The sequence below is a fragment of the Parastagonospora nodorum genome, assembly GCF_000146915.1.
Source record: "Parastagonospora nodorum SN15 chromosome Unknown scaffold_15, whole genome shotgun sequence".
Taxonomy (NCBI): domain Eukaryota; kingdom Fungi; phylum Ascomycota; class Dothideomycetes; order Pleosporales; family Phaeosphaeriaceae; genus Parastagonospora; species Parastagonospora nodorum.
The window spans coordinates 111,449-136,905 of NW_001884563.1; the positions used below are offsets into that span (position 1 = coordinate 111,449).

At 50.9% G+C, this 25,457-nt stretch overlaps 11 protein-coding genes across 11 annotated transcripts; 8 read left to right on the forward strand and 3 right to left on the reverse strand.

Moving 5' to 3' along the window:
• Window positions 1-271: 271 nt before the first annotated feature.
• Window positions 272-1,309, reverse strand: SNOG_09493 (hypothetical protein; the record flags this gene model as incomplete). Its single annotated transcript, XM_001799732.1, has 1 exon — window positions 272-1,309. One exon carries the CDS (start codon window positions 1,307-1,309, stop codon window positions 272-274), a length of 1,038 nt encoding a protein of 345 aa, XP_001799784.1.
• A 1,421-nt stretch (window positions 1,310-2,730) lies between these two features.
• SNOG_09494 (hypothetical protein) lies at window positions 2,731-3,666 on the reverse strand (the record flags this gene model as incomplete). Its single annotated transcript, XM_001799733.1, has 2 exons — window positions 2,731-2,954; window positions 3,045-3,666. The coding sequence occupies 2 exons, from the start codon at window positions 3,664-3,666 to the stop codon at window positions 2,731-2,733; spliced, it is 846 nt and encodes a 281-aa protein (XP_001799785.1).
• Window positions 3,667-4,942: 1,276 nt separating this feature from the next.
• SNOG_09495 (hypothetical protein) lies at window positions 4,943-6,463 on the forward strand (the record flags this gene model as incomplete). The annotated part of the gene is made up of 2 exons (XM_001799734.1): window positions 4,943-5,859; window positions 5,915-6,463. 2 exons carry the CDS (start codon window positions 4,943-4,945, stop codon window positions 6,420-6,422), a joined length of 1,425 nt encoding a protein of 474 aa, XP_001799786.1. The 3' UTR covers window positions 6,423-6,463.
• A 2,708-nt stretch (window positions 6,464-9,171) lies between these two features.
• On the reverse strand, window positions 9,172-9,980 carry SNOG_09496 (hypothetical protein; the record flags this gene model as incomplete). The annotated part of the gene is made up of 2 exons (XM_001799735.1): window positions 9,172-9,192; window positions 9,213-9,980. 2 exons carry the CDS (start codon window positions 9,978-9,980, stop codon window positions 9,172-9,174), a joined length of 789 nt encoding a protein of 262 aa, XP_001799787.1.
• Window positions 9,981-10,245: 265 nt separating this feature from the next.
• Window positions 10,246-11,769, forward strand: SNOG_09497 (hypothetical protein; the record flags this gene model as incomplete). The annotated part of the gene is given in 4 exon segments (XM_001799736.1): window positions 10,246-10,472; window positions 10,489-10,706; window positions 10,987-11,109; window positions 11,217-11,769. 4 exon segments carry the CDS (start codon window positions 10,246-10,248, stop codon window positions 11,240-11,242), a joined length of 594 nt encoding a protein of 197 aa, XP_001799788.1. The 3' UTR covers window positions 11,243-11,769.
• An 816-nt stretch (window positions 11,770-12,585) lies between these two features.
• Window positions 12,586-13,054, forward strand: SNOG_09498 (hypothetical protein; the record flags this gene model as incomplete). The annotated part of the gene is made up of 3 exons (XM_001799737.1): window positions 12,586-12,696; window positions 12,750-12,918; window positions 12,975-13,054. 3 exons carry the CDS (start codon window positions 12,586-12,588, stop codon window positions 13,052-13,054), a joined length of 360 nt encoding a protein of 119 aa, XP_001799789.1.
• Window positions 13,055-13,383: 329 nt separating this feature from the next.
• SNOG_09499 (hypothetical protein) lies at window positions 13,384-15,170 on the forward strand (the record flags this gene model as incomplete). The annotated part of the gene is given in 6 exon segments (XM_001799738.1): window positions 13,384-13,455; window positions 13,502-13,679; window positions 13,736-14,028; window positions 14,079-14,235; window positions 14,289-14,507; window positions 14,524-15,170. 6 exon segments carry the CDS (start codon window positions 13,384-13,386, stop codon window positions 15,168-15,170), a joined length of 1,566 nt encoding a protein of 521 aa, XP_001799790.1.
• Window positions 15,171-15,813: 643 nt separating this feature from the next.
• On the forward strand, window positions 15,814-16,838 carry SNOG_09500 (hypothetical protein; the record flags this gene model as incomplete). The annotated part of the gene is made up of 2 exons (XM_001799739.1): window positions 15,814-15,834; window positions 16,011-16,838. The coding sequence occupies 2 exons, from the start codon at window positions 15,814-15,816 to the stop codon at window positions 16,836-16,838; spliced, it is 849 nt and encodes a 282-aa protein (XP_001799791.1).
• Window positions 16,839-17,627: 789 nt separating this feature from the next.
• On the forward strand, window positions 17,628-17,920 carry SNOG_09501 (hypothetical protein; the record flags this gene model as incomplete). The annotated part of the gene is made up of 2 exons (XM_001799740.1): window positions 17,628-17,732; window positions 17,753-17,920. 2 exons carry the CDS (start codon window positions 17,628-17,630, stop codon window positions 17,918-17,920), a joined length of 273 nt encoding a protein of 90 aa, XP_001799792.1.
• A 1,450-nt stretch (window positions 17,921-19,370) lies between these two features.
• On the forward strand, window positions 19,371-21,480 carry SNOG_09502 (hypothetical protein; the record flags this gene model as incomplete). Its single annotated transcript, XM_001799741.1, has 3 exons — window positions 19,371-19,993; window positions 20,046-20,212; window positions 20,261-21,480. 3 exons carry the CDS (start codon window positions 19,371-19,373, stop codon window positions 21,478-21,480), a joined length of 2,010 nt encoding a protein of 669 aa, XP_001799793.1.
• Window positions 21,481-23,239: 1,759 nt separating this feature from the next.
• On the forward strand, window positions 23,240-24,761 carry SNOG_09503 (hypothetical protein; the record flags this gene model as incomplete). Its single annotated transcript, XM_001799742.1, has 3 exons — window positions 23,240-23,377; window positions 23,433-24,401; window positions 24,540-24,761. 3 exons carry the CDS (start codon window positions 23,240-23,242, stop codon window positions 24,759-24,761), a joined length of 1,329 nt encoding a protein of 442 aa, XP_001799794.1.
• Window positions 24,762-25,457: the final 696 nt, after the last annotated feature.

Genomic DNA, 25,457 nt, shown 5'->3' on the forward strand with positions numbered 1-25,457 from the left:
CACATTCAGCGACAGCGAGGTTGATTCCAAAGAGAGATCCACCGCGAAGAGTCCAAGTTGCGTGTAGGCAGTTGAACACAAGGCCTTGACCAGGGTATGTTAATGCATAAATACCGCCTACAAGATGTTCCTCGCAGATCGGATATCGTGCACTGCGGTTGGCTGTCCTTTCGTAGACAGCTTTGTTCGGATAGTACGGGTATAAGGACCAGAATTTTATTTGACAGTGGTCCATTGCCGTAGCGCCAAGGTAACCTCTATCTATCTGAGGTCAGTTCATGCTCAATGCGATTAAGGAAGAAGCGTTACCGTCATGAATGTCAACGACTGATCCAAATGTTCCAATGTTTGCTTGAGCTAAGAAAACACTATCTTCATCTTCTTGCTGATACACCTTGTAGTGCTCTTGGATATGTTGAGGTAAATAGAGTTTGATGTTTCCCAAAGGTATGTTGACAACGTATTTAGGATATCCCACAGATGTACCCCGACAGAATGTAGAGACAAATTGCGGCTCAAATTCTAATGGCTGACCATTCCTGTGAGCTTCATAGACCGTTCCCTGCTTGATATGTGTGATCGCAGTTCCCCAAACTGCCTCAAGGTCTAAGTCGGGGCATACATCCTTCACACAGAACAACTGAGGAATATTGTCTTCCCAATCCGTGACCTTTGCATCTTTGAGGGGTCTCAATCTTCCGCTCCGAAGCCCATCGATGAATGGCTTCACATTCGGGAGTAGGTTTGTGCGTTCTGTGGAAAGGAAGTTGGCTAACGCGGTTGGGTCATGCTCAATGCACTTCAGATGGGTGACGAGCGTTGATGAGTTTTCCGACTGAGCTTCTGCTGCAACAGCAAAATCGTCTATGCTTGCAGCGCTGGGTCTATCAGGTGAAGGACGAAAAGACGCACACTCCTTTATGATAGATTGAGTAACGTTATTCTTCTGCTCCCTTTCCAGCTCCAATAGTGTAAGACCCTCCCTTTTTCTTTTGTCTGCTTCTATCTTGTTGGTCAATTTCTTGAGGTGTCTCTCAACCTTTGCAATCCAGAAATGCATGTCCTCATCTTTTATTACCCCTGGTTTGGCTACAAGCAAATGCTTGATTTTTTTGAAGGCATCTTCATCGTTTTGAGACTTTGCTCGATGCTCCCGGTAGGCCTTCTGTACGTCCTCGAAATTTGGGAAAGCCCTGCGTAGGACTACGACTGGCGGAGTGCCTCTGTATTTCCCTCCTGGGAGCGTAAAAAGGCCTCGATCAAAAAGAGCTGTATCATCGAGAACTTTCGCAAGCTCTGTCCAGCTCATCATTGCTGGATCAAATGTATTAGAGTGATCCATCATACGAAGCATCGACTTTCGAGTTTTCGAGTTTTCGAGTATCGAGTATCGAGTATCGAGTGTCGAGTGTCGAGTGACGAATGTCGAGTGTTGAGCGTCGAGTGTTGAGTGTCGAGTGTCGAGTGTCAAGTGTCCAGTGTCGAGTGTCCAGTGTCGAGTGACGCTTGCGTGCGTTCTTGAATCCGGATTAAGTGCATAAAATCATTAATTCAATCGTAGCTTAGTATCCGCAAAGTACCGTGCTGAGCCGCTGAGTTTCAATCAATATAGTCGCTTGCTATGTAAACTCATCTAGTACAAGGTTTTGATGAGACCCATGTAGTGAAGATAAGCATCGGTGATTTAGGATGCTAGCGTGGCAAATCGAGGCAAATCCATCCGCACCCGCTAGGCGGGTACGAAGTACCGATCTTTAGCGTCGACCCGTATACCAGGGGCAGAACGAACGAGTTCATCTATTACAAACTTTAACTAAAGTCAACCCTTGAACCTCCCCATATCACGCTAAAATTTGCTAACGAGCCGTTCGTGGAGTGGATCTGTGCGTTCCTAGGTGCAGGGTATCCAAACGCTAAGCAGCATCCTGGATATAGAACTCAAGTAGTCGATCCTTCGCCACGAGTTCTCATGACTTCAGTCTATTTGTTGTTGAGAAACTGTAAATTTTTAAACCGGTTGAGTCGCCGCCTTTCCTCCGAGATTTTAGCTAAGAGGCGGCGCTCATTTCGGCACACACTCATACTGGCTCAATGCGTCCAGGATGCTGGACACGCTGGTTGGTGGTCTGAAGTCTACTGCGTCGGTCTCTTTTAAGACCACCTTTGCTTTATTCTATACAACTAAACCTAGATCGGGTGCGCTATTAATGGTTGGTCATTGTCTGCCTTGAATGACGTCCGTTGTGGCCCGAGCGCATGAGTACAGGTGCTCATCTGGGCAAGGAAGGAAGCGCCAAAACTTTCGAGCATAATTTGTGGAGCCATCAGAATCGATTTCCAAGGTCTAGAGAGACTTCTACAAGGCGTACCAATGCCGATGTGGCACGGAGAGAATGTCGTAAGACCTAATACTTTCGAATAAAGCTGCACATATTCGCCATCGACCAGTGCTTGCGTTGAGGTTTGATGATCGTTAGCTTCATCTAGCCTTAACAGTCGATTGATTGCCTTGCATATTTTCGGGCGTTCTTAGTGCAGTGAACTTGAAGGGGCGGAAAAACACCACCAGAGCAACACGCTGTTTCGGTGCTTGACGATGTCCTCGGAGTTTCGCGAATCGGCAGGCCCATTGTGCGACGATCATCACACTTGGCATACCGAGACATTACAATCGTATACGACGTATCCATAAATTGAGTGATGATATCGAAGAAGAACCCCAAGCTCTACCTAAACCAACGGACCAATAAACAAGCCGCATGACACGAATTGCTTCTCAGTCCATTCCCACAATTTCTCAGCTAGTGCATCGTCGTTGACCAGGTCTACCCCGCAGATTCTCTTCTTGAGCGGCGTGTAATAAGCACCCGACTCTAATTCGTCAGCGCGGCCCGTTGCGGCCCATAACTGTCCGAGTGCACCCGTCTGCACGTCGGTGAAGAACAGCCGAATCCCTATATTAAACATCCAAGCTAGGTAAGGAACCCGTTTTAAGTGGTTTTTGACGATACCGGTATTTACAACGCCAGGGTGGAGGGCCACACATATGATCTTTGGATAACGATTTGCCATGCTCTTGATGAAGTACAAGTTCGCCAACTTAGACTGCGCGTAGCGAGCATTCCCGGAAATCTCCGCCATCTCGGTTCTCAGTCGCGGGAAAAGAATACCGCCTTTGGGAGCAAACTTGTAGCCTTCCGAGCTAAGCTGGATCACACGCACGTCGCTGTCCGGCAGTTCTGAGGTCTTCTCCAGCAGTGGAAGAAGGAGCCGTGTGAACAGTGCAGGGCCCATGTGGTTCGATCCAAACTGCATTTCATAGCCATCTTCGGTCAACCCAGGGGGGACGCCGAAGAGCCCTGCGTTGTTGAGGAGTACATCCAGGCGATCGTATTCTTGCAAGACTGAAGCTGCAGCTTTCTTGATTGAGGCGAAGGACGAAAGATCCAGGGCTAAGAAAGCGATTCTCGACCCAGGAACTGCGATCTCGATCTCCTTGATGGCGTCTTCAGCTCTACTTTGCGATCGCGCTGCCATTATAATTTGACGCGGCTCATGCTTTGCGAGTTGGAGGATCGTCTCTTTACCCAGTCCGCTGTTGCCGCCCGTTACAAGTATGACCTTCCCGGCCAAACTAGGGATGTCTTCGTCTGGCGAGAAAGACATGCTGAACAGGAGAATCCAGTTGCAAAGCGATTTGAGGGCGTGGGGCAGTTGCAGTGAAGAAGGAAGCAGTTCCAGTTAGCTCATCAATGATATGGTAAAGCGGTAGTAATCTGTTCCATATCCTGCATAGAGTGGGTGTGAGAGATTGAGTTGTTCCTTCTGGACGTAGATGCAATGTGACTTCCTAGCTGCGTACAGCCACGTTGCAAGGTCGTACAGTCTGATGAAAGCAGCCAGGAATGCTGAATTGATGCCGCGTTCCCGCATGCTTTTCTGAACAACGATGCGCGCATCCAGTGCATTGCGCGATACTACGAGCTTTCGGCTATGACCACTGGAATGCTTCAGACATGCCGAAGTCTTTCTCGGGGTTCGAACGTGAAGAAGACTGCAGTCAAGTCGCTGCACTCTTGATCGCAAATGGCTATACGCTCTCTGGGATGAGTTTTCGTATGGTATGATAGGCCATGTTGTCCCGAATCTTCGAAGAATTTTTACTTTTGTGAATGATACAACCAGTGCATCATGGTGTGTATTCACCACCACCTGTCGCATTCCGATGCGCGCGACAACACTGTGCACGATTCAATTACTTCTGGACATTGAGCTATTCAGAGAGTTACTTGACAGGCAGATTGTGTACAGATATGTTTTTACAAAGTAGGGGCGAAATGGCGTGGTAGGGACGCCAACAGCGAGGAGTGAAGTGCGATCCACTTAACGGCTGCACCCGTACCCGGCGCCGCTTCACTGGGACGATGCAACCGTGAAAATATGCAAATGTCGACAGAACGAGACATATGCAATGCGGTGTCGATCGATAACAGCGCGGTTGCAGTTGCCAGGCGATGAGGTGACATGATCGCTCTCGATGGGGGAGCGAAGTGTCTGCCATGGCTCGTCCCCTCTCAATAGTGCCTAAAAAATCGCCTCCATGACTAGAAAATATCAAACAGGGTTTGGGAACCAGCTGAGAACACCTTCTGCTATACGTACCTAAGTCTGCCGAGGTGAGCTTCGGGCTTTCATTCCCAACATTCCCATATTCTGCTGAGTTGGCTTCTCAGGTAAATATGCTCATGTGTGACAGCAGCTCAAAAGAAGTAAACACAACTGAATGAAAGCATCAGATGTTTGATCCGGATGCGTCTGATAAGCTTACCAGGCGTTCCGAGCTTGAGTGCCTTTTCCGTAGTACCCAACGAGTATATATGGCGTCCGCGAGCCTACCTTTACCCGCAACTTCGATTGAATCCATAAACTACTTCTAACAATCATGCATGCCCTACTCTACGCCGCCGGTCTACAAAATCTTGTCCTCTTGCCCGGATCCCCCAGTTACATAGACCGCCAGTCCTCATACTGGGCAGCCAACACCCCCTTGCACCCGAAATGCATCGTCCAGCCACGCACGACAGAGCAAGTCTCCCTGATTATCAAAACACTCGCCAAAGTCAAAGGGCCTCTTGCCATTCGCAGCGGCGGTCATACGCAGTGGGCAGGTTCCAATGATGTCCATGATGGTGTCACAATCGACTTGGGCGAAATGGCGGAAGTAAAATACGACAAGTCATCGAAGCTAGCTTCAATCCAGCCTGGGTCACGATGGGGCAATGTATTTCAAGAGCTTTTGAAGCAGCAAGTTTGCGTGGCTGGTGGACGTGATGGCAACGTTGGTGTGGGCGGGTTCCTGACTGGCGGAGGGAACTCATTCTTCTCCGGTCTCTACGGTTTCGGCTGCGACAACGTTGCCAACTTTGAAGTCGTCCTCGCCAGTGGGGACATCATCAACGCGAATAGCAGCTCCCACAGAGACCTCTGGATTGCTTTGAAAGGCGGCTCGGGAAATTTCGGCATCGTCACGCGGTTTGACATGTACACGTTTCCTGCACACGATCTCTGGGGAGGTGTCCGCGCTTCAATGAGAAGCGAAGGAGACGCTCTTGCGCAAACCATGGTCGACTTCACGAATGGAAATGACAAGGATCCACAAGCTGCGTTTATGTTGAGTTTCGACTACAATCCTGCTGCGGCACCGGCGGTTTTCGTTACCCAGTTGATCGTAAATACCAATGGATCTGCAAATGGATCGACATTCGAGCAGATTGAAAAGATTCCAGCAGTGGCAGACGACATCAAGGAGAGGAGCATGGCTAGCATGGCTACTAGCTACAGCCTTCCGAGCGGCCGACAGTGAGTGTCTCAGCACCTGATCGATCGCCACACATCAGCTAATCAACGCATCAAGGCAAAACTGGTTCTCACTCACCTTCAAAAACGACGTCAAGATCATCAAGCGCGTCAGTGCGATGCACGACGAGCTCGCAGCACAACTCTCGACATTGATAACCCCCCAAAACTTCTCGACGTCGTGCCTCTTCCAGCCCATGCCAAAGCTCATCGCCCAGCACTCAACACAGCGTGGAGGCAACGTCATGGGACTTGATCAGGTCAAGGAGAACGCGCTTCTATGGTCGATCGTCGGCTCCACGCAGACACCCGCAGAACATGCGATTATGCGGGAGAAGCTGCTGGCTTTCGTCGCAGCTGTAGAGGCTTACGCTATGTCCGAGGATCTCAATGTCGATTGGCGCTACTTGAACTACGTCGATTCGACGCAGGATCCACTCAAGAGTTATGGGCAGAAGAACGTTGACTTCATGCGTGACGTCGCGGCGAAGTACGATCCAAGTGGCATGTTTCAGAAGAAGATTGTGTCGGGTTGGAAGATATCGAAACTGGATGCGCAACCTTGATAGATAGATATGTATTAAAAGCCAATGCCGAATTTATTTGCAGCTTTCGCTTGGCTGTCGTCGCCATTTAAGATGTGGCAGAGGGATCGGATCGCACCTCAGTTGCTGTGAGATGGCAGCTTTCCTTCTGGGGTCAGCTCTCCCATTCATTCTCCACGCTACTGTTCTGACACCTCTTAATACTGCGGAACTCCTCCCGACCTATTGCCGCCAAGTCGAGAAGCTTGCGAACTCATTTACAAGTACTTGTTTGAAGTGATGTGCGGAAAATCGCGATAGTCTCAGTCACACCCTCCCATCTTCCAAGTCCTGCAAGTACTTCTCCGCCTCCACCCTCAGCGGATCCGCACTATCCAAGATCCTCCTCCGCACTTCAACAACACACCTCATAACCTCTAGCGCCTCCTTTCGCTCACCCACAGCCACATAGCTCAAAGCCAGCGCACACTCCGTCCGCAGCCGATCAGGGTGCGTCTCCTCCAAAATCATGCGATACATCTCCACGACTTGCTTGCGCAGCTTCAAAGCCTCTTCATGTCGATCAAGCTTTGCGAATGTATCAGCGAGGACGCATTGCACGGCGAGTAGCTTGTAATCTGTTCTCACTTTGTTGCTTTCGTGTATTGTTACGACGTGTTGTAAGACCTGGAGAGACTTTTCGAGCTGCCCGTCGACGCCGTACGTGCGACCGAGTTCTTGTTGTGCAAGGAGGTAGTCGGAATGGGTCTCGGGGAGTATGGTCTTGTAGGACTTGACGACGTCTTCTAGTAGTGCTAAAGCCTCTTTGGTCTGGTTATCGGTGGCGTATGCGATAGCAAGGACGTGTTGCGCACGAAGAAGGCTGTGAGAGGCGGGTTGTCCAGGGGTCCGTTTATGTGATTTGACTACTTCTCCCAAGAACGAGACAGCTTTGGCGGTTTGCCCAGTGAGGTTGTACGCACGTGTAAGTTCATACTGGGTATCAGCTAGATAGTCATGATATTCTCCCTCGTATCGAAGCAACTTGTACGTCTCGACAAGGCCTTCTAGAAGCGGGACAGCTCTTTCTGGTTCGCCGACGTCGTTATACGCTTGCGCAAGATCGTGCCGAGATCTGAGATCATGAAGTCTTTGAAGTTTCATAGCTGGCTCGCGCGTTGTGGTGATGTGCTCGAGTAGCGTAATCGCTAGCCGTGTATTGCGCAATTGAAGTGCTGCCCTATATGTGAGGACCCACAAAGTAGGAGAGTCCGTAGGTAAACTGTGTTGAGTGACTCCAAGATCTTTATAAATCGCTTCGAGTAAGGCCTGCAGTCGAATGTAGTCTCTGACAGAATTGAGTAACGTTCCACTCAGTACGAGTAGGGGCAACAATACACTTCGTGGTCCATAGAGGAACAACATCGCCGGGCTAGACGGTATCAAGCTTTGCATATGAGGTAACATCTGCTTCTCGTGTATTTTCCAGAAGTTTGCGGCTTCATGGGAAACAGGAGGCGAAAGTATCAAAGTGCAAGCAGCTGAGAGCCAAGCTCGTTGTTGCTGCTCACATCCCAAGCGGTCTTTGGCCCACGCATGGGCAAGTGGATGCATCGATAGTTCATCGCACCCTTCAGCCCGATTTCTCTTTACCAAGGATAGTGAAGTTAGAAGAGAACATGCGTGTTTGAGCCGATGATCATTCCACAAGGGCAGATGAACATTTATAAAGCCGGGAAGCTTATGAACATGATCGTGGCTCAGGACATCCAGGTTGGGGAGCACTTGTGCTTGAGTCTTATTATTCTGCACATGTCTATTCCACGATTTTCGGAAACGCCAGGCAATGCGAGATTGAGATTGGCGTGGTGGAGTAATGCTAGAAGAAGGCTCGCGTTGCGACACTGCCTTAGCTCCCATCCAGGCCTCCTCGAAAATCTGCACCGGTAGCGTGTTGGCATGAAGCATGGCAAGAATAGCGAGTAGGTCGATTGCATCTCGGCTGACCTCGGTGTGGTGGTTCTCTATGCCAGTAACGGATGCCTCAAAGGTCGCGTACACATGTCGGTACCTGGATTGCTGTTGGTTGGGATGATGTTCGAGAAGTTGTTTCCGGCGATCCCGGAAAATTTGAGGATACTGTTCGAGCCGGCAGTACCCTTCAGCAATGTATGCACCAGCCTGTACTATTGCAAGCGTATGCGACCCGAGCTCATGGACAATCTCTTGCGCAATTGCAACATGCGCAGGTCCAGGCTCTTGAGATAGTTGTGCCGCTTTTAATAAAAGCTGCGTAGAGTCCGCTAGTCCAAGACCTTCGAGAGACTCTGCTTCGATGGTGCTATACCTTTTGCATTCCGGGCTTCGAGAAGTTAGTACCACAGATCCACGGTTCCCAGGTGGCAGATATACTGCGTAGTCAAATAAGGGATCATCGGCGTTGTCTAGGACCAGCAGCCATCGCTTCGTTGCATTCGCGAGTAATCTTGTTGAGTCGGATATCGTTTCAGTCGGGCATTGTAGCATTGTTGCAATCGCCGCAAAACCGTTCTGGGCAGTAGACTGACTGCTAACGTCGACCCAAAACACTCCCCAAAAGCTTTCGCGCATTAGCATAATGTACGGAATAACGACATGATGTAGTGTCGCATACCTCTCCCGCACCAGGTTCGCAAGCTTGATGCAAACTTCACTTTTCCCCATCCCCCCCATCCCGGTGATCACAATCCGTGTTTGCTCATGCAAAGCGGTACTGTCGCGGATCAGGGCAGCCTGGAGGCGCCCAAGAAGCTTAGATCTTCCAGTGAATTGACTGGTGAACGCACTCGGTACCATCCAATGCATGTTGGTGAACTGGTGAATTCCAGCACTGTCCTCAATTTGGATCTCCTTAAGCTCTCTGGAGAGCCGCCTCAGCGCACTTGAACGGCCTTCACCGTAGATGAGAGGCATATAGATACCGAGAAGACCAAGGAGCGAGTATACTTGATCTTCTTCGAGCTTTGTCTCCCTCTGCCGAGCCCAACGCTTCCTCTCGTCGATCTTGAACATTTCTAGTGGCGTCCCTTGCAATGCCTGAGACGGAATGCCTGTGATACCAGCTATCTGCTCCTGCAAGGAGACCCTATCACCCAAGAAAGAACCGTTTTTATCGAAGAATTGGACTGATGTCGGAGCTATTAGCTCCTGTAATGTCCACCCACGCTTGAACCATCTGCTATTCTGGAGGTCTGTCGAAGTCGATGAGGAATGGGCGGCTGGAACATCGGTAAGGTATGCGTAACACACAATTGCATTTCGATACCATTTGAACATGGAGTTGATAGCTTCGGTCAGCTCTGTGCTGTTTTTCTTGTCAATGCAGCAAGTGTCAACCCAAAAGTAGTCCAGACCGTCCAGCTTAGCCCGTTGTGCGCAGAACACGATCTTGTCATAGCCCGACTTGCTTTTCCCTTGCTTGCTCTCGAACTCGTCGAATGTCACTTCCTGCCCCTCCACCCAGGTATGAGAGAGAATTGCATAAGGCGGCACCTCATCGTTGCCAATCAAGTTCCTTGTTAGGATGAGGCTGCCTTCACCGTCGTAAGTTAGCAGTCGCATTGCTCGATGATCGAAGTACGCGTTGTGGTGAGCTACACGGCACGATAAGCCAGATCAAGCGTGCAAAGTCGTCATTGCTGCCCTAAGATCATTGCCAGCAAAGGAAGCGAAAAAGAGACACGACTTGGGGGAAAGTCTCTCGTGGGAGTCGTGGTGGGAATCTGACATTTGTCGCTCGAGGCTATGCAGCGGGAGGAGGCACAGCTCGCTTGTGCATTACAGGCGCCAAAAGATTGGACGAGAATGTACAGCGGTCTGCACAACCATGGTCTCCGGCAGGGGTATTGAGACTGCTGCAGGCATCACTTTCGTGGCAACTGAAGGCCGCCTGGCAATGGTTCAAGTTGCCGTGCGATCATTGTGCCAGCGCCTATGGTCAGGACAACTGCGCATCCCTTCAGCCATGCTCATCACAGATGAGCAAAAGCAACCGACGGAGAAGAAGCAGATCTGGGAACAAGCAAATGAACGAAGGGACGGTGTCAGGAAGACGTAAAGACAGGCGTAGAGTAGGAAGCTGTCGCGTCGGTCCACATCAGGACGTATGGGCCTCTTGTGGAGCGCAATGCCACGGCATCATCGTAAAAACACGTTGCGCACTGTGGAAAAGCATGGGACTGCGCCCTGTATGGCGACGCATCGCGGACTTCGGCGGTTTGCAAACGTCAACTGCAGAGGTGGCAGATGGTGTCTGCGTCGCAATGTCGCAGGTGCTGACCTCTCGGTGTTCGGAACTAAAGCTGCATGGCGCCTAGCGTGATTACGAAAATGCACAGCCCCCAGCGACGCCACTGCCGCGCGACATCTCGTGTACCAAGTGCCTGTTACCCGGCAGAAACGTACACAGTTCGCATCGTCGCATCTTCTCTTCCTGCTTCTCTTCATCTTTGTCTTCATTCATTCCTTGTATTCGAACTTCTTGGGGTTCTCAGGCGACACTGCTTTGCGCAATCACTCCTGACCTACAACCATCCGAACTCAGTCCGGCTGATCACCAACTGCCCAGCCGACGGCGCAACGCCTGCCAACAGTCAACGAGAACGCCGCTTCGCAGCTGAGACCTCCATCGCTCCTTCCTCACTCCAGCTGCCCCTCAGCTGCCCCTCAGACCGTCGCTATGCAAAAAAACGTACGTTGTTATCCCATGTCACTTCCGCGCACTGATGCCTCAACACCACGCTGCGCCACACCCCTTACATATCGCGTCAAATGGCCTCCCACCTGACATCAGCATAGGACGCACCTCCCGCTTACCCGAATGAGCCTCCGCAAGCATATCGCGGAGATCAGACCCAAGTAGGCTACTACAATAACCAGGCGCCCAACAACGACTACTACCAAGGCTCGCCCAATCCATACCAGCAAGGCCAGGGCTATGGCCCACCGCAAGGCCAGTACGGCCCGCCACAAGGCCAATATGGTCCACCAGGGGGGCAGTATGGCCAGCCACAACAACAAATGCACTACCAACAAGGCCCGCCACCCCAGGGCATGTACCCGCAACAACAACAGAAGGGTGGCGCGGGAGGAGGCCTCTTCGCCGGTCTCTGCGCGGGTCTGGCATGCTGCTGCTGTCTAGACTGCCTGTTCTAGACGGAGAGGTGAAGAGGACAAAGCGGTGAGCAAGACGCGGCGATAGTCGCAGAGGTGTTGCTGCAGCCCAAGGCCGATGTTTGTGGATGGCCCATCGAATTGTATTTTCCTGGTTTTTCGAGACCCCCACCGGTAACGCGTACTCGCCTGTATCTTTCTATAGAATACCTACTAATCTCCTATGTATGACTATAATTTGCACCAATTGTCCGTCTATCCGCTTTTGTCCAAGGAACGATTGCAACAAAATGTTCCACCTGGTGAAAAAGAGCTTACGTAAAGTCCTTTTTCGCGACTGCCCATCCGGGTACCACACTAACAGGTCAACCGTCAAGATCTCCGAAACACCACAAATCCATCATCACACCATTGCAGATGAGCCGCTAAAGCTCCCTTGTCTCTGCGCCATTGGCGCTTGCCAAATGCACTGTATGTTCCGTCTAGCTCGCCCCGCACCCGCATCGGACGTCCAGCCGCACAACTTCCCCCACACCGCTGCGCCGGCCCGTCAATATTTCCGGCGTCTAGAAAACGCCATTCCGAGACAATTCACCTTTTCTTGTTCCATTGTGCACTTTCCGCCTTTGTGAACAGTGCTTTGCGGTTGCTCTGCCTTCATGAAAGCTGGCTGACAGTCCGAAAATAGCTCAGTCCAACAGCAACCAACAGCACATCTCGTGGAACGCCGCATAGTTTCGCCATACAAAGTCGTCGCTCAGGCGTGTTCGAAGGAAACTCGTTACGTGTTGAACTCTGAACATCCAAGCATTCCCGCCAGCCTGGGTTCTTTGTGCCACGCTTCACGACCTCTGCTTTCGGAAGTACCATCGGAATCTGTAGCGCAAACGTACGTCAAGCTGCGTCCCTGCAGAGCAATCATAGTTCAAAACGACACTTTTGAACGTATAACACCAGCTTCCGCGCAGGAACAAAGTCAACTCAAAGCTGCGTTTCAATCCAAGCCAAACACAGATTAGCACGAATTGGACCAGATATCGTTTCCATTAGCATCATGAAGTACGCCAGCATCATCATCACCATGGTTGGTACGATTACCCCTGCTGTACTCTGCCTTCCCGCGACATCTTTCACGCGACAATTTCAGCTGCCCACATGCGGCGCAGTAAGTTCCCGCTAAACCCTGAGCTCGCAAAACAGGACTGACAACGCTCACAGGAAACGTGCCTCACTGCAACAAACGGGCTTTTCAATGCATGCGAGCCTCACAACTTGGCATGCCTTTGCAGCATGGAACAGAAAGGTATCAGCGACTATGTCACGCTCGTGCAGCCGTGCATCGACGGCGACGCTGGTCATGATCTTTGCACTGAAGGCGCAATCTACCGTGAGGACTACACGGACCTACCAACACCACAGCGACCATACTGACTCACATCACAGAATATAAAGATCTTCTTACCACTGTTTGCGCCGACGACTACTTTGGCAACAAGGTCGTCCAATTTACAGATCCCGAATAATCTGGTCGCATCAAACTTCCATGCATTTACAGCGCCCACTCCATCAGCATTACATACACCACGATCATTAATCTATAATTCCATCACCCTGAATACTTGTTTTACAGTCATTTGATAGTCCATTGCTTGTTAGGCGTTAGCGGCAAACGCTTGGGTGGGGCGACCATGTATGTGAAGATTGGGCGTGCGCGCATCTTCCAACACCTCTAAACCTGACCTCTGCCATCATGCTGGCTCTAACTTCTTGCAGCTTCTGAGCAATCTCGTCACTGTCCTCTAGAACTTCGCTAAAGCGCCACCTTCGTGGTCGTGATCACCTCATTAGCGCAATGACTATCTCGCCGAAGGTTCGAACTGCATCGACATACGAGCCTCCTCCCGATGCTCAAGGTCCTTGTCAGGTCAGCCCAGTCACACCTCTCCACATTCGCATGCTAAAATTGGCAGATCTCCAAGAAGTGTACCAAGAGTAGTACCGGGGAGATGCAGTCAAAGCCTGGGCCGCCAGACTGCGCCAGCAACGATCTTGGTTGCATATGTGGAAAAGACCCATCTATGGACGACAATACACTATTCGATTCACACTGTCTTTTCCAGGAGTGCACAGATACCCTTGCGCGCCAAGGTGAGTTCCGTCAAGGTAAAGGTGTGGCGTCCTGCACTTCAGCTGACCGTTGCTAGCGTTTATGGCGGCCTTTTCCATGTCCTGTCTTGAGAGCAAGCAAGATCTCCAGAACATACCTAACGAATGGAAACTTTTCGTGCGTTCAGATATTTCTGGCAACACTCCAACAGTCTCGAATTCGGACAGCCTTACCACTAGCTCATCAACGGGTGTAGTTTCCACTTCAGCAGCGCATCCTACAATACTGACTACCACTATGACTAAGCCTGAAGCTACTGTTGTCAGTAGCACCACATCAGCCTCCTCAACAACTACCGATCCAATAGATTACGCGAAGCCAATATGCGCAGTAGGCATCTGAGCCCCCCAGCCTTCCGTTGCGCCACTGACAGGAGCTAGATCACCGAGAGCTGCCTAGTCGACCAGAACAGTAATGACCCGTGCAAGCTCGAGAACCTCAAATGTGTCTGTAAATTCAGCAACTCCCTTGGCAGCAGTACATACTTCGACCAGGACTGCCTTTGGAAGAATTGCATAAATACTCGAGGCAGAACAGGTATGCCTTCAAATCAAGACGATGAACGTGAACATAGCCTGACATTGCAACAGAATGGTTGGAGGCTTTTGCAGCAGCCTGTATGGATGACAAAATACCGATCCTTGACATCCCCTTCGCGATGGCAGGTACTCATGCCAGCATGGTACGCCAATACCACGTCGACTTCAACCTCGATCTCCATCTCGGCAGCTCCATCTTCCACCACCAGTATCTCCGCCGTGGATGTGAAGCCAGTGATCTTGAGCGAAGGAGTCATCGCCGGTATAGTGGTAGGATCTCTGGCAGCACTAGCCCTCTTCCTCAGCCTCAGCTGCTGGGCCTGGCGCAACCACAAGAAAGCGAAGCGCAAAAGTCGTGAAAATGCAACACTCGCCGACGCCATAAATCCCCACGGCGTTGCAGCAAGGATCGACGAAATAACGCACGGTTCACCACAGCACGCCAGCATCCATCTCGACGACAGAACCAAGAGTCCGCTCCAGCCTGCTCCGAACATGCAACATGATTTCTACGGCAACTTGATTCCCCGCCGTAGCTCCGACCAATACGGCTACATACCGCCCATCAACCCCACCATGTCTGAACTAAGCTACCATACCAACCCAACCTACAATCCGACTCCCTCCATCGTCGAAGAGCACTACATCCCGGACGCCATTCCCGCACCCTTGAATATCCGCTCCCCTCTTAATGCAAGCAACTTGCGAACTCAAAACGCCACTCCCATCCCCCGTCACCAGATTCCGGATGTCTACGAAGCGTACAAGCCGCGCGCACTCAGTAGAAGTGATTCGCGCAGACCCCGGCCCAAACAAAGCCAGGACAGTATGGGGACGACGGCGGTGACGGCAAGCCCGGTGCAGAGGTACAGCGCGGACGGATTTGGCAGGGCCGAGTATGATGACTTTGGGCAGAAGATTATCTATCGCTAGGGCGATGCGATATATTCGACTCCCTGCACGCCATGGTCGATTGGAAATGAGTGCATGGTGGTACGGGTTGGGTTGGGGGAACAAACGCATGGGGCTTGGTGGGACGAGCGGAGGACTGTGCGGCTTCCCGTGAGCAGGCTCTGCGTTGATTCGTTTGTGCAAGCGGGGAGGTTATTGGAAAGGGGATATGGCGGTCTTGTGTCATGGTGAGACAACGGGTGAGCAAACACCAAGTAGGTCGGTGTTATATCACCCAGCTTTACTTTCCTTTGTTCTGCAATACCATCAATCCAACATCTCTTCTACTCAAAATGGTAACAAAGAGATTCTTCGTTCTGCTAATTTGGTTTGGTTGCGCGACTTCACAATCCGTGCCGTTTTGCGACAAAGGAAATGCCCCATCTAACTTACCGGATTGCACGGTAAGTCTACCCATTCCCAGATGCACCAGTAACAGAATCTAAATGCGAGATCAGCGTTTATGTCTTGACAATGAGAGCAACGACGGAACATGCGCCAGCAATCTCTCCGGCTTTTGCCAACTGAGCAGTGGCTTCTCCAATTTCTTCACCCTCTGGGGCGATTGCTTGAAGACGCAATGTAAGAACGACGACGACAAGTATAGTTCGTACTCAACTCCCCAATGAGGAAGCAGAAGCTGACGGTATGTAGAAATCATGGATGAGTGGAAGCAAGCGTGTATGGCAGCGGTGCACGAAGACGACTTGATGACTGCGGACATTGGATACTGGAGATCATATATCAGCAGACCAGTACCAACAAGTGCGGATAGAGGCGACCTCGACGACTCTGACTCCGGCTGTGTTCTCGATTCCGCAGACTTCGAAGGAAGATGAGAAGACGAAGACGACCACGACAGCGACTGCCACGTCTGCGCCGGAGTCAGAGTCGAAGCCAGCGACTTTAAACGCACCATCACCGCCACCAGCCGAAAGCTCCACTTCGAAAAACCAACCAGCTTCGAAAGCATCTGCTCCGGTACCATCTCCCGACCCAAATCAAACCACTCCATCAACCCTCGAAACGATAATCTCAACCACCGACCTCGCATCCCCATCCCCATCCCCATCCTCATCCACCCCAGCACCCACCCCTCCACCCCCGTCATCAACACCCACAATCGCCGGCGCCGCAGCCGGCGGAACAGCCTTACTCGCCCTCGCCCTCGGCACCGCCTTCTACCTGCTCCGCCGCCGCAAACGCGCCCAATCCCAGGCTTCCACACCCCAACACTGGGCCCCGCAAGGCGGCGTGGGAAGACCCACTCTACCCGACATTAGCGGCGTGTACGAGAAAGAAGGGAATGGACTGCAGCGATATGCGAATCCTACACGTGCTGTGGGTCGAGGTCATGTGCAACAGGCTTCAGTGCAGCAGGGCTCGATTCATCATCATGCCTCCACTGAGCGGGTGAAGTTGAATGGCTCGCCGTATCCAGAGTTGAATGCGTTGTATCATGAACTGCGCTTCCCGCATCATGAGTTGGAGTCGCCGCAGCCGCAAACTTCGCTGCAGCAGGGGTGGGATGGAGTGAGCGAAGTGCATGCGGAGAGTCGGAGTCTCGTGAATGAGTCGGAGGGTGGAGGGATGGGTAGGAGGATGGAGGGTGGGGAGAGGGGGAGATATTATGCTGGGAAGAACTTTTGATTGGGTCGAGGAAGACAGAGAGGTATGCTTATTGCATGCGAAGGTGATGTGACTGTCAGCAAGTAATGGCTATGAAAACTACATCTACTTCTGCTCAAATTGCACTTTCATTAATTCAACGATGCTATTGTAGCATATTCAACCCAGCCTCTGCATTTCTAACAGCGTGCGCGTCTAGTCGCACAGCTAGAGCTCGTAATACAATGTCACTGGTCGAACTCGATGATGCACCCCGTCTCAAAGGTTACACAGGCAATTCCACACCGTAGCACCAAGTCATATCATCGTTGCATATATGCCACATGCAGCGTGTGCTCCGGCGTGACTGCGGGAGGAGTATTGATTTCCTCGGCTTCTTGACCCAGTGACTGGACTCTTGATCTCTAACCTGGAACGCTGGGTATTCAGATTAGCCCGAGGCCTAAGCGCATGCATAAGGAACGCCTTTCCCAAACTCAATTGAGAAGTTTGCGCATCACAGTCAGCTGGTCCTGGGTGTGCATGTTATGGTATTTGAGCTTCTATGTGAACTTGTTTTTCCGCATCACTTCAGTGTACTCAACACAAATGATCTCAGATCGGCGACCTCTCGTCAGAAAAGTGATACAGCAAGTGCACCGCATGCATCTGTGCGATAGAAGTGTATGTCCTGCTCTCTTCCCGTCGCGTACTCGCAGGATAAACATTAGGGAAACACGGACGTTAGCCAATGTGGCATCTTTGTGCTTGGTTCATTCCAAATTGTTCTGTCCTTTGGAACCTGGTATAAGAGTGAGATTTTACTCCGTCATGAGTTTGTCCACATCTGGAACCAATCCTCACTCCTTTGACATTACTTTGCTCGGCAACCTCGCATACGGACAATCCTTACATAGTCGAAACATAACTCATACAGTAAGTAACTACATGCACAGATCTCTGCGACATTCAAGCAACTACTTGAAGACCACAAGAAAAGCTCACTCACCACCCTCCATCAGCATAACCCCATCCACCATGTCAGCCACCCTCATAACCTCCGTCCTCCCCATCTCCACGGCCCTCTTCCCGTCATCAGCTTCCACCGCTACACCCATAGATGATTGTGGATGCCACCTTCACGCACTCAGCGGCCATGTGAGGTCCGCGGCTATAGCAATGGGCTCGATCATTGCATTTCTCATGCTTGTAATTCTGTTCATGTGGTGTACCAGGGGGACAGATAAGAAAAAGCCGAAGAAGAAGTCGAAAGAGGCTATGCCGATGCGTAGATATAATTGAACTGTTTGGGGGAGGAACTAGTGCTCTGAAAGGGCGTGGGAAGGTTGTATGGCGGGTCGCAGGAGTAATGCAATTTAATATATAAGACCGTGCTTTGGAATATCATCTTGATACATTGTTGCTACAAGATCCTGAAGTTGCTTCTTCCATGAGCCGTAAAATAGCAAACATATTACTTTGTGTGCTGCGCAGGCTGAGAATGTATTAGTAGTCGATCAAGATGATACATAGGTAGCCCTTCGTAGTCAGTCACTTCCAGTGGGCCAGCTTGTGCGACAATCCTACCTTCTCGGCGCAGTTTACCGTATTATTTCAAACACCATCATGGATGATTTGAATATGAGACATCGAATTTTTGCCCAAGAACGTCGTTGATGGAGACATGTGAATGATGACTAAGATCACGTAATATGTCATTCATCACGGTAACAGTCAAATAACATCACCCCGTCATTGAGATAATCTGAGTACCGGCGTGTTCGCGGTGTTTCTATTACAATCAAAAGACGCATCGATTCATCTCTCGATTTTGTCTCTCGAGTCGGCTGGTAAAGTCGCGCTGTTGGAGGCCAGTTTTCTGCGCGCGAGGGTGTCTTGTGCATGAGGCCTGAGAAACTTCCAACGTATTGATCGAGCAAAGAAGGAAAGTCCTTGCAGATAACGGGAAATCGCGCTCCCAAGGTTGCTTGTTTCTGCAGCCTAATCACCGCCAAGCATGCCAAGGTGAGCACTATTTGGACGCGGAGAGTGCGGGGTCATCTTCTTCGCCCCCAACGCCTCCAGCACATGTTGGTCCAGGAATACCCTGCCGCAAACGACAGCTGTAGTGCGCTTGGGAATTCTAGAAGATCTCCACCTCGACCGGTCACCCACGTTGTCCTGTCCTACCATTCGTTCCCGCTCATGGCGAAGCTATTTTTGGGCCGCCAGACTGCATGCCCAGGTTCTTATCTGCAGGCTTGAATGTATTCCAAGACTTGCTCTGCGATGTTGTATGGTATGTACTGATGTTGCGGCGCAGTCGTCGAATCGGAGCTGTTATTACATCACCACTGTGCAGAAGATCGTCGCGGTGTGGACGGGATACGTGCTACTTTCGCAGTATGGTGTAAGCTGACATAGCCTGCCTTATCATATGTGACTGGGCGGGTTCGAAAGCAGCTGGTCGAAGCCGGAGCGCTGCATAGTGATAAAGAGCGAGGATGCATCTCTGAAACACCGACCTTTTTATCCACCCAAGTAAAGTCCATTGTATTTGGTTTCACGACTGCGATGTCGTACCAGCCGCTGAAATTGCAGCACACCGTGGAGGTGGAGCCGGTGCATGAGAACTACGCGCCCCCCTCGCCTATTCGTCCAGAACATCAAGAATTTCACGACTTTGCATTTAATCCCACGAGCCCTAGCCCAGCTCTTGCTTTTGGCGGGACCAGCCATCAGTTGACGAATGAACCCCGAACCATCAAGCATGCTCCTACCTGGAGCTCGTCCACCAACACTACAGCTGTAACGTCCGAGATCTCTAGCCTGCAGTCCGATGGCAAGACAAAGTCAGGTCGCAAGGCTGTGTTGTCCCGAAATGATACCTGGACCTTCGAAATCTTGGCTCTCATAGTTGCGCTTGCTGCTGTTGCAGCTATCATTGGCGTAGTCTTTCGCTACAATGGGCGCGCGTTGCCGGACTGGCCTCATGACATAACGCTCAACGCTCTCATAGCTTTACTTGCGACCTTTGCTAACGCCACAATATCCGTGTGCCTGTCCAGTGGTATATCGCAAGCGAAATGGATCCGCTTCAAGCAATCCGCAGCCCCTTTGTCGGACATGGAGGCATTCGATGATGCGAGTCGCGGCTCTTGGGGTTCGATGAAGCTATTGGCAACTGCCCGGGGCGGGTAGGTTATCCTCAACCCGTATTTGAATGCGTCGCTGACAAGTCTTCATCAGCTCACTTGGTACCTTCGGAGCTATAATTGCTGTGGTTGGCCTTGCTCTTGGACCATTTGCTCAGCAGATTGCGACTTACAAGGTCCGTGACGTCGAGAGCGATATTGGTGCCATTATTCCAAGAGCTCTCAACTACACAGGTGCCCTAGTCGGCAACACGAGCTCAAGTGAGTACTCACGATTGATTAAGTTGATGCTCTGTTAATCTGGGATAGCCGGATACGTGCCCATTTTGCCTTTGAAAGCCGCGGTGTACAACGGGTTGTTCGCAGAGAATAACAGACCGGCTGCGTCTTTGCCTTTTACATGTCAGAGTGGCAATTGTGCCTGGGAAGCTTTCGAAACCCTTGCCGTCTGTCAAGAATGCACGGACATCAGCTCACTCGTCACACGGTACTGTCCGCCAGAGATGGGTGCGTCACCAAACATGTCGACATGCGGCTGGCAAGTGCCACAAGGAGCGCATCTCAACACCAGCTCCGACGTGTTCAGCATGACATCATTCATTCCTTCGGCGTATGGCGATATGCCCCATTCCACCATGGTCCGAATCATCTTCATGGGTACTGAAAAGCACGACGTTGCAGATGCAGTAAATCCCTGGGCAAAGCAATGCAGTCTCCAAGCTTGCGTGAACACTCTAGCCTCGTCGGTCACAAACGGTATACTGCAAGAGAACATCACACATACCGTACTAAATCGTACTGTGGTCGATATCAGCTCACCTGGCGACTCCGACTATGGTGTCTACATCAAAGGCGACTCCAAAGAGCCATATCTCTTGGGTATGGGTGCACTTCTCAGCATACGCGGCTGGTTTAGTGCCATCTTTACGAATGGTTCTGCAACTCGCACAACCAGCGACTTCTCTCGCAGCATCACAGATTCAGATCGTGCTGTTGTTGTGAACCTCACTGTCGGTGTCTCATCGGGAGAAACATTCTTTGATACCGACATCGTCACTGCGTTCTACTGGAATTACTATGAATACCCGAGAGGCATTGACATGCTCATGAGCGATCTCGCTGTGTCGATGACCACCGCCTTTCGAGGTTTCATGGGTGCTGTACCCACCAATGGCACTTCGATAACGACGGAGTCTTATGTCCACGTTAGATGGGGATTCGCGGTACTTCCCATCGCAGTTGTCGTTGCGTGTTTGGTATTCCTTCTTGCTGCAATGGCCATGACGCGGACTTCGAAAACGCAGCTTTGGAAGAGCAGTGCGCTTGCTGCTTTGTTCCATGGCTTGGACAAGGAGACAAGGGAGCGATTCCACGGAGAAGATGGATTGCATATGAAGAAGAGACAGGCGAAAGCAGTCAAGGTCAGGCTGTACACAGACAGCCGAGATGAGACTTTGCTGGGGTCACCGCAAATGTCTGAAGAGACAGGGCCAAAACTCCGACGATGGAGGAGGAACACGCAAGCCTAGGATTTGCATAGGCAACGGGATATCTACGCCAAACTCAAACATACATTTCAGTCGTAAATCGGAGGTTTCTCCATCCCACATCACTATTTTATCTTGAAATCGTTCTGCTGCTCAACTGAGCCATTCCATGTTATTGACATTAAGTCTTACAGCTTGACCCGTAGGTGACACTCGAAGACTCATTTTCACGGTGACGAGATTGGGACGAGTCGTAGCCTTGATGACCTTAGGAGGAATCATGCGCTGCTTTCAAATCCACTTAGCGCTATTTCAAATCAGTAGTCTCCAATATACATAATCCCTGCAAAGCTCCTCTAGCTCAATACCTACTAACTCCATATTAATCATTCCGCACCCGACAACAATGCCTGGACATTTCACAAATGTCGTCACCACTTCTCTCACTACCTGCCGAGCTACGAAATTAGATCTACGAGTACGCACTATTCGAGAGCGATGGGCTCTGCGTGGAGACTGAGAGCAAATCAGAACGAGATCAGATTGTCTTTGCGTCCAAGACGTGGCCTCGGTCGATAAACCAGCTCAAGTTCGTCAACCATCAATTACACCACGAGACAGTTTGTTCGAGGGCTGATGCTTGTCCGATCAATCGCCGCAAACTTCTTTCTCGCACAAGGCGCACTGACTGTGCTAGTGAGAAATCTCAGAATAATTTTATGTCAAATTGAACAGGGTTTGGCTTCTGCCTACTGACGACGTTCCACTACACGGATTTTAATCCGACTTGAGTGACGCACCCAGTTCCTCTAGTCGCTTAAGTCACGACTCTGGAAACGATGGTTGCTCCGCTTATCAATCAATTAGTTTAAACGGCGCTTGAACGACATCAGCTCCTTCAACTTGAGACTCTTCAGCCGGACCCTGTCTATGATGAATCGATGTTTTTGCGCATAACCTTTCTGCCCTCTTGTCCACATGTTCTCCTGTTTAGACTCGCCATATTCATTAAGAGTTCCTCGATAGGGGTTGCGGGGAAAGTACTCACTTCACTGCTACGCTGGACTTCTGCAATGAGAGATTCGCTAGACAAGAGCTAGTGTTTTTGGAGCTGATAGAATACTTGTTGCGACGCGGTTGCATTATAATGTCACTTGTCCGTTTGAAAATACTGAAGGTTGGTCTTTATAAACTCGATTTGAGATCTGCTATAACTACATGAATCAGGGCAGTGTTCAGCGCTTCAACGTCTCACTTGTCTCGTCCGCTTGATCGCCATCACCTCACTCAATGTCTCTAGCGATATCGGCGTCTGCTGTGCGATTTAATTCGAGCAAACGGATTGCTTATCTCAGTCGCTTGCACCGTGTGGCGTGCGGCCCTTCACCTGACAGGTACATATTCCAATTGCACTCGCGAGATAGAGGTGAGAAGGTAAGCTGCATGAGTGCTCGAAATCTCTATTCTTATATCTCAGAAATTTCAAGGTCTACTCAAGTCTATATTGCCTCGCTGGACCTCTCGCTTGTCGACTGTCGTGGTTCATTTATCCCCGCGGTCGGTGGCGCGTTCCAATGCACCTTCACCTGTGCCGTATCACAACGCTCCCTCCCGTGGTCGGCTCGTCGTATCTGTTTGTTTAGATAAGAAATTCCTGCGCCTTTTGACTACGGCCGAGATCGGCACTGCTGATATGAAGAAGCTCTGCTCCCTTCGTCCCTTTCTCTCCTCCACATCCCACAAACCCCCAATCATATTCGAATCTATCCCCACAGCCGGTCAACAAAGGTCTAAACTCATGATGACTTCGGTCCTTGTCTTTTTGCTGTGCGCAACTTACCTCGCTTTCGTCGCCTCCGCCGCTGCTATCACTGGCCGTAGTGCCTCAAATGTCTCCAGCAACCCATTTGTATGGGCTTCCCTCGGCGACTCTTGGGCAGTAAGTTCTCATAATTACCTCCGTCATGCTGATCTTCTTTACTGACCCTGCGCAGAGTGGCGTGACCTATGGTCTTCCGGGCCGCACCAACTTCGACGGTATCTCAGACGATTGTATGCGCAGCAAACAGGCATACTCTGTGCAAATTAGCGGCGAGAGCACCTGGGTTCCAGGTGAACGTCCTCAAGTTTTCGCCTTCCAGTCTTGTGTGGGCACTCCCTTCACCGGAATTGACCGCGTCCCCTACAAAGGTCACGTTCAGCTGGCCGGCATTCCGGCCGACATCGATATGATCATGCTTCAGGCTGGCCACGACAGTGCGAACCTCGCCGCAGTTGCCGGTGCCTGTGTCTACAAACAGGGCAACTGTTCGCAGGAGATTGCGCGGGCGTCTAGCTACATCAACGGCAAGGACAAGGACCAGCTCTTCCAAGATGTCCTGTCGAACATCGACAGCATCTTCGGGCACGAAGAGGTCAAGACCAACGACCGCTTCCAGCTCTTTATGCCTGGCTATGTCCAGGTGTTCTACGCAAACGGCGGTGAGGGTGACTGGTGTAGCAATGCTACCTTTGCGGTTGTTGAAAATGGCCCACTTTTGAGCCTTGAGTTGCGCAAGTCCATCAACCAGCTGCTTCAGGATCTCAATACTGGCATCAAGGCTGGCATCGCTGCTAGCTCTTACTCTGAGCGCACTCATTTCATCGACGTCGACCCTCAGTTCAACGGCCACCGCTTCTGCCACCCAGAGCACACAATCATTGAACAGTACACCAGCGACAAGGTCTACCTCTGGAATATGTCGCCTGCAGAGGCGAACGCCACTGATCCGGGTATGGCTCTCCGAACCTTCCACCCCAAGGAGATTGGCTACAGGGCCATGACCAACGCCATCATCCAGAACCTCAACACCCAGTACGGTACTGTGACGGCCATGGAGTCACCTCAGTCGGCTGTATCCACAGTGGCGTACGAGAACTCGATACAGATTCTTTTCGCCGAGCACAGAGGATACCTTCTCCTGGTACGTCTTTCAAGGGTCCTTGGGGGATAGCAGTCAGTCCTTGCGGGAAGCGAGAGAAGTTCAAGTTGAGTGCCGAGGACATGCGAGAGCCAAGACCTCACAAGGACCTGTCCCTCATGAATCCACCTCGGATACCAGCGGGTGCGAACTGGCAAATCGAGATTGAAGGCTGGTCTGACGATGACCGTTGTTGGGATCGCCGGGGATAAGGATGGGGCTGGTTCGCTTAAGTGCGGAAACCCGCCATTCTTGGACTATCCGATCATGCCGGACCCCGGTAACACCAATGGGATCATCCGCTGCCTGAATGGAGACATGGTCGGTCTTGCTTTCCATCGCGCGTGGAACGTCGAGTGGTAGGTATGTTTACCTACGTTCATTGGTGCGGTACCTGGGTATCACGTATACTCTAGGATCAGCAGTATAGACGTCGCAGTAAATTGAGGTTCCGGCCATGTGTAAAAACAGTTTTTGATACTTCAGTCGTTTAAGCTTGGGCCATGATATTGTGAATTCGAACAGAACGCCGATCATGTACATTTCACGACCTAAATGTTTGCCCGGCCTTCGACCATCCGTGCATCAGCAAGGTCGCGCCTCCTGTTCCTGGGCGCACATTTCAGCGTAGGTTGGACGATTTTCTGTCGCATCCGGTCACTCACAAAGAATCCTGTGAAATCTTGAAGCGCTTGGCCGTTCATGTAGCTGCTCAAGTCCACACAAACCTGCGTCCTAGGAACTCTTGCGACCGCCGACGTCAGCCGCTAAACAGTCACATCCAGAGGAAAAGACCGAGCTACAGCACAGAAATCCTCAATATTGGGTCAGTCGATGTATCCACAAATGCTACCCAATTATTAAAATACTCATCAGTGAACACTGAAGCGGATTTTGTTACACTACGCGTCGACAGTCCTGCACCGTGCTGTACGCTCGGGCAACAATCCGAGGGCGATGGCACAAGAACGCGGTGATGATTACCGACCAGCAAAAACAAATATTCATCTATTCTTTGACCTAGACTAAGTCTACATATGTGTATTTGAAGAAAATCAA